The sequence below is a fragment of the Lipophrys pholis genome (assembly GCF_963383615.2).
Source record: "Lipophrys pholis genome assembly, contig: SCAFFOLD_71, whole genome shotgun sequence".
NCBI lineage: Eukaryota > Metazoa > Chordata > Actinopteri > Blenniiformes > Blenniidae > Lipophrys > Lipophrys pholis.
Window position 1 is genome coordinate 42,527 of NW_028292266.1, and position 7,474 is coordinate 50,000.

The 7,474-nt window shown below is 48.5% G+C and overlaps 1 protein-coding gene across 2 annotated transcripts in view; it reads right to left on the bottom strand.

The window, feature by feature from the left end:
* Nucleotides 1–465: 465 nt before the first annotated feature.
* The window catches only part of oser1 (oxidative stress responsive serine-rich 1), an 8,157-nt gene continuing 1,148 nt past the window's right edge, over nucleotides 466–7,474 (bottom strand). The window contains exons 2-4 of one of the 2 annotated variants that reach the window (XM_080493704.1): nucleotides 3,260–3,372; nucleotides 2,682–2,792; nucleotides 466–1,978 (exon numbers count right to left, since the gene is read on the bottom strand). In XM_080493704.1, the coding sequence (XP_080349830.1) occupies nucleotides 1,285–1,978; nucleotides 2,682–2,792; nucleotides 3,260–3,339 (885 nt within the window). In that variant the 5' untranslated portion in view covers nucleotides 3,340–3,372 and the 3' untranslated portion in view covers nucleotides 466–1,284. The remainder of the gene's footprint in view (nucleotides 1,979–2,681; nucleotides 2,793–3,259; nucleotides 3,373–7,474) is intronic. The other variant, XM_080493703.1, reaches the window with a different exon arrangement.

Genomic DNA, 7,474 nt, shown 5'->3' on the forward strand with positions numbered 1-7,474 from the left:
TAGAATATTTAAGATAATAGAACAAGAATCAGATACATTCCAGCTACAATCATAGAACTATTACAGGTAGAATGAGAGATGTCCTATTGGATGAGGACCAATAATAATAATTGTATGTGTGTGTGTGTGTGTGTGTGTGTGTGTGTAGTCTATTGCCTGTTTTTCTTTTCTACAATACTTTAGGTAAATTTCTAACTTTTCTACATGTTGCTTTTCAATTTATTCAGGTGTCTGTCTCATTTTCCAATATTTTTACATTTAAACTTTAAATTGCTGCACTTAATCTTCATTTTGTTGTTTTGTTTTCTGAAGTTTTGCTCCTGTTTGCTTGATTTCTGTGTCAACATGACCAGAGATCTGAACATGACTCAGTTATTTTCATTAAAGAACAAAATCTTTTTTAACCTAAAGTGAGGAAATTCCTTCATTCATGACAGCAGCTCCAGTAGATTCAGATCAATAAAACACATTTGGATGAATTCTTTATTATTAATTTATTAACGTTTAAACAGGTTCACCTGAACGGCCTCAGGAGCCAAAACAAGCTACGATTCCAGATACTTTCAGAGCACTTGGATTTATTTTCAAGCTTCTCCACAGATTAAAACCCAGAGCAGGACGTTTCCAACAAGAACAAACCAGTGAAACAACATTTCCTCAAACTGCATGTCGGATCCGAAAACAGCTTCGGCAACTTCAGCTGGAGACGAAACCTCAGAGAGACGAAGCCTCAGAGAGACGAAAGCTCAGAGAGACGAAACCTCAGAGAGACGAAAGCTCAGAGAGACGAAAGCTCAGAGAGACGAAAGCTCAGAGACGAAACCTCAGAGAGACGAAACCTCAGAGAGACGAAGCCTCAGAGAGACGAAACCTCAGAGAGACGAAGCCTCAGAGAGACGAAAGCTCAGAGAGACGAAAGCTCAGAGAGACGAAACCTCAGAGAGACGAAGCCTCAGAGAGACGAAGCCTCAGAGAGACGAAGCCTCAGAGAGACGAAGCCTCACCCTCACACGATCACCATTCCTTTAGAGTTTAGCTGTTTCATTCATCGGAACTAAAGGCTTTAGCAAACAACGTTCATCACCGTGGCAACCGGCCAGAAGAGGGCGTGGCCTCATGACTGAGTGCTGGATGAGGGTGAACGCTGAGGTCTGAACATCAGACTGGCTGCCTCTAGTCCTGCTCTGGACGGGTTCCGGATGGGTTCTGGACCGGATGTGGGCCAGCAGGTCCCAGCACCACTCCAAGTCCGCGCTCAGTCCCTGCTGTGCGGCGCCGTCCGTCCTAAGTGTACATCATCTCGGCCATGTGCGACATCTTCTTGGGGATGTAGAGGTAGAACTCCATGTAGCCGGACAGGTCCTCGATGGTGACGTCGTCCACGTAGCCCCGGGCCTGCTCGGAGCAGGACCGCGGGGAGCCCAGAGTCCTGGGGGTGTCCTGGGGTCTCTGCAGACCGCCCTCACACTCCGAGATGACGTCCCGGAGGCCCGTGAAGGAGTACACCTCCACGCTGTTCCAGCTGCGCGGCGGCCGGCAGCGGCAGCGAGCGGCGGCCGGTCCGACGTCCTCCTGCGACTCGGCGGCTCTGCACTCCGAGCAGCCGTCCCCCCGCAGCTCCGACAGGGCCCGGAAGTCCGCCGCCTCGGCCGGCCTTCGTCGGCCTGTTGCCGCTGACTCCGCCCCATCGCCGCCGCCCTCAAACCCCGCGCAGGAACCGAAAACCAGCAGGGGGGCGCGATCCGCCGCCCCGGAGGAGCCCGGCTCCGTCTGCCCCACTGCAGGTCCGCAGCCGTCCACAGGGGGGCAGACATCTGACGGCTGGGGCATGGCCAGGCGCTGCTGCTTCAGACAGCCACCGGGGGGCGGCAGCGCGGCGCTGCTGCAGTACGTGAACTTCGGGGGGTGGAGGATCGGGGACTTGGACCGGCGGCGCCGCTGGATTCGAGATGAACCCCGGGAAGATTTCCTCATGCAGCTGAAGGAGACAAAACAGACAAAAGACTCTTTAAGCCCCGTTTCCACGGTAACGTTAAAGTGAAAACTTATCGATGTTTGGTTTCAGAAAAATTTCACGTTTACACGACAACGTTCTGAAAACGAGGTCCGTTTCCGGAAGCGGCAGAAACGTGCCATCCAGAAGGAGACCGAGTGTTTCCAGGAAGTTGCATTTCTCCCGGTTACCACGGAAACGGAGTTTGAGCACTTTCAGAAAGTTGTGTTTTCAGAGACTGAGCGCGGTGGTCATGGAAACGGACCCCCAAAAGGCAATGAAAGTTTAGCCTTTTCACTTGAAATCGTCGCAGTGTAAACGAGTCTTAAGACAACTATAATACATATTCAGGAATAATTTCGGACTTTGAAAACGTTCCTAAAATACAACAAACAATTCAAATCTATTTAACATAGTTTCAAGACACGTCAACGGACATTCTGTATATTTTTGTAGATATTTAAAAACATCTTTTTACAAAAAAGGAAGAATTTTCAAGACAAGTTGAAGACATTAAAGATGATTTCAACTGAATCTGATCTGAATCCGATATCTTTAAACGACATTAACGAGCCACGTCAGACCGTCTGAAGCCAAACAGGATTGAAATCCACTTTAAATGTTGTTAAAATGAAGAGGGGGGGGGGGGGGGGGGGGGCAGGAGGTGAACGCTGGCAGCTCCACTCACCCATGCCAGTTGTCTTTGGGGCAGCCGAGTTTGGTTTTCGCCCCGCCACCCTCCAGAGAACCTCGGGACGCCGCCCGGGACGCCTCGCACACACCCACTGACCCCGACCGGCTGCCAGAGAGAGTGAGAGGGTGAGACGGGGGGAGACACACCAGCTGCTCAGATGACTCATCCAACTCGACACACTGGACAGTCCTAAAGGCGACTCGCAGCAGACTGCCAGTAGACAGGAAGTAGTAAAGAGGATGAGCGCCATCAGGAGGACGATGGAGTCCTTGTAGGAAGGTTTGCAGGTTCCTAGATGGGACTGAGTGTGTGAAGCTCCCCGTGATTAATCAAGTGAAATAAAAGCATGTTTCTTATTAATAGCTTTGTTTTACAACACCACACCACAGGACACATCCTGGCATGTTCAGAAGCACACTCCGGGAGGAATTACACTCTGACCTGTTGTTTCAGAATAACACTGAGATAAAGAGGAGTTGGAGTGAGTCGAAAGTTCATGTTTTATTTACAGCAGTTAGGTTTGAGCAGACGAAGGCTGCAGGACCAGTTCCAGGCCGAGGCCTTGTACCCACCTCTCAGCGTCCACCCTCAGCTTCTTGAAGGCCGTCTGCAGCGTGTCCTCCTCCTCGGAGTCCTTCACTCCTGCCTCCATGGTGACAGGAGGCTGCTGCGACCAGCCACCCAGCTGGAACCAAAGACAACACCGTGAGGTGAGACGGGGTGAGAGAGTGAGACAGGGTGAGACAGAGTGAGAAAGAGTGAGGGTGTGAGACAGAGTGAGAGGGTGAGACCGTAACACAGGGTGGGACAGGGTGCGAGAGTGAGAGGGTGAGACAGGGTGAGATAGTAACACAGGGGGGGCAGAGTGAGAGGGTGAGAAATAGTGAGAGGTTGAGACAGAGTGAGGGGGTCAGACAGTATGAGACACACTCCTAAACCAGCTCGGGACACGTGACAGAAGTGTGAAAACTAGAGTCACACATATAGAAGGATCTACTAGCATATGTCTACGCTGTCGGCTCCATGGAGCAGACATTCACTACACAGGACAGACTGACGGAGTTCATTTATTAAAAGTCCCTCATTAGTCCTCAGACAGGACATTTCTTCACCAAATGGAGCGTCTTCAGCAGCCACACAGCACGGCGCTCTGGGGAGGTGATGGAGGCCGGGGGTGGAGCTCAGGAGGAGGTGATGGAGGCTGGGGGTGTAGCTCAGGAGGAGAATGATGGAGGCCGGGGGTGTAGCTCAGGAGGAGGATGACGAAGGCCGGGGGTGTAGCTCAGGAGGAGAATGATGGAGGCCGGGGGTGTAGCTCAGGAGGAGGTGATGGAGGCCAAGGGTGGAGCTCAGGGAGTCATGGTGCAGGTTGTTCTGACTATCAGAGTAAACCGGAGTACCGGAGTAGAACCAGCACCCAGAGAGAGAACATGAGAACTCCACACAGAAAGGCTCCTGCCGGGATTTGCACCGAGACCTTTTTTTTACCTGGACCTTGTGGCTGTGAGGACAGAGGCTGTGAGGACAGAGGCTGTGAGGACAGAGGCTGTGAGGACAGAAGCTGTGAGGACAGAGGCTGTGAGGACAGAGGCTGTGAGGACAGAGGCTGTGAGGACAGAAGCTGTGAGGACAGAGGCTGTGGGGACAGAGGCTGTGGGGACAGAGGCTGTGAGGACAGAGGCTGTGAGGACAGAAGCTGTGGACTCTGTGGATTCAGGACGTGGTGAGAGGAACATGTATCAACGTATCCTATCATCTAGTCCTTTATCGTCTCTCACTTCAGACCTTCTTCCTCCATCTTTTCTCCTGGTTGAAGGAGGTTCTGTGTCACAGAGTGAGTGACGTCATGCTACGTACCACAACGCAACTTGACGTCGTGCTGGAAATTAATCGTTAAGAAGAACCGAACACATTTAAGGTGCACGATTCCGATGGAACTGATCCATTGGAACCGGTTCTCAGTCAGAACCGGTTCTCGATTCCCATCCCTACTCAAAACACAATGAAAGATTTGTGTTTTCACTTGAGATCATCGCCGTGGAAACGGGGCCTCAATCACAATAATTTTAGGACTAGAGCTACACTCGGTAGATCGCAGAGGTCGCCAAGGCAACACATGTTTGTGGAACCGAATTAGCATTGCTAGAATGTTAGCCATTAGCTCATATCGATGCTAACTAGTTAGGTCAGGCAGCTTCATCACTGTGTGAAATGCGACTTGTCGCTATGGAAATGGCTCAGCTACCAGGTTACGGAGAGGTTGCAAAGCATTCTGGGAGATGTATCAGTGCTGTTATTACTAGAACAATTAGTGTGATGAGATGAATGGGACATTTTTATCCGTTCTTGGGGATTTATTCAGAAACGGTTCGCCGTTAAAATCCCAAAATCTAATCTACTGGTCCTGGGATGATGACAAATCATCCCTGAAGATTTCAAGTAATTTGGGTTAATAGTTGTTGCAAAAGTTTGTAAACCAATAAATCCATAAATACACTCAGACACCTTGTTGGTTGTCCAACTTATGTCAGTGACGGTAATAGTTGGTGGTGCCGAGCGTTCAGGAGAGTCTGTTGGAAAGAGGAAGCTGACCAGCAGACCAGGGAATATTTTCACCATTGCCAAGAGGGTTAGGTTTTTCTCTGCTTGTATTTATTTATTGGTTTGTATGTATGTATTTTACCAGATTGTCGCTATAACTACTGAACCGAAGAACACGAACTCTTCAAGGTCATCATCTAACGAGCAATCCATTAGAATTTAGGACTAAACGTTTCCAGATAAACCCACAAAAATAATGAAAAAATGTCCCATTCATCTCATCTCAGTAAATTCCCTTTGAAATGTTCTAGTAATAACAGTAATAACACGTCCCCCAGAATGCCTTGCAGTCCCTCTATAGCCTAGTCGCTGAGGCGTTTCCATAGCAACAAGTCAGGTTTCACACAAACATTTTCTCAGCGGGGTTCCGACACTACGAGGATTTTATCTGAAGCTATCTTCAATCCCAGACTGTATATATCCCCCAAAACTGCAAAAGACAATGTCCCATTCAAAGTTGATGAGAGAAGCACCTCATGGAGATCAGGTCTCTACTAGGAAGCAAAGATCCACGGTTTTTCACTTCCGATCCGATCCTGATACCTGAATGTGTATATCTGCCGATACTATTCTGATAGCAGAGCTCTGTTTGCTTTAATATTATTATTATCATTACTGTTGACTTTATATGAGGCTGTAATAAACTCCTCTACAGTAAAGTATGAAATGTACTAATGTATACATGTATTCTCTCAAAAGACAACTTGAGGTTAGTATCAGGACAGAAAAGGAAGCAGTACAAAGTATTTTAGTTCCATACGGACAATGTGGGGGTCTGCGTGACGTCATCATCTCATAATAAACTACTTCTATCTTTAAAAGCTCAGAATGACTTTATTAATCCCTGGGGAAACTCTTGAGCAAGGCAGCAGCAACACAATGTTTCCAGCTCTAACGCAGCTCCAACCATTGGGACTATTTCCAGGGAGTTTAGCGTGGAGGAGGACGCAGCTTCACGGAGGTGTGAATCTCCTGCTGACAGCCTGGAGGAGCTGCTGCTCATTGTTCTGATGTCAGAGCTGTTCTCCTCCCAGAGCTGGAGTCTGAAAACACTGAGGTCTGGCTGCAGAGCGCCGCCCTGCTGGACTACGGCTCTGCTAACATCCACGTTGCTGCGTTGCTTTGCTAACATCCATGTTGCTGTGCTAACATTGCACATTGCTGTGTTGCTTTGCTAACATCCACGTTGCTGCGTTGCTTTGCTAACATTGCACGTTGCTGTGCTAACATTGCACATTGCTGTGTTGCTTTGCTAACATCCACGTTGCTGTGTTGCTTTGCTAACATTGCATGTTGCTGTGCTAACATTGCACGTTGCTGTGTTGCTTTGCTAACATCCACGTTGCTGTGTTGCTTTGCTAACATTGCATGTTGCTGTGCTAACATTGCACGTTGCTGTGTTGCTTTGCTAACATCCACGTTGCTGCATTGCTTTGCTAACATCCACGTTGCTGTGTTGCTTTGCTAACATCTACGATGCTGTGTTGCTTTGCTAACATCCACGTTGCTGTGTTGCTTTGCTAACATCTACGATGCTGTGTTGCTTTGCTAACATCCACATTGCTGTGTTGCTTTGTTAACATCCACATTGCTGTGTTGCTTTGTTAACATCTACATTGCTGTGTTGCGTTGTTAACATCTACATTGCTATGTTGCATTGCTAACATCCACGTTGCTGTGTTGCTTTGCTAACATCTACATTGCTGTGTTGCTTTGCTAACATCTACGATGCTGTGTTGCTTTGCTAACATCCACATTGCTGTGTTGCTTTGCTAACATCCACATTGCTGTGTTGCTTTGTTAACATCTACATTGCTGTGTTGCTTTGCTAACATCCACGTTGCTGTGTTGCTTTGCTAACATCCACGTTGCTGTGTTGCTTTGCTAACATCCACGTTGCTGTGTTGCTTTGCTAACATCCACGTTGCTGTTGCTTTGCTAACATCTACGATGCTGTGTTGCTTTGTTAACATCCACATTGCTGTGTTGCTTTGTGGTGTTTTGAGTGTAAAATCCGTCCAATCAGCAACATGTTGTCATGAGAAGTTGGATAGCACAGTGCTACTTCCCTAGCCTGCTCGCTGGCTGCAAACTGTGGACTGGATTTCCTGCCTCATTCCTCCTGGTCTCATTGAGACCCGCCTCCCTTCAGGAAATCCAGTCCACAGTTTGCAGCCAGCGAGCAG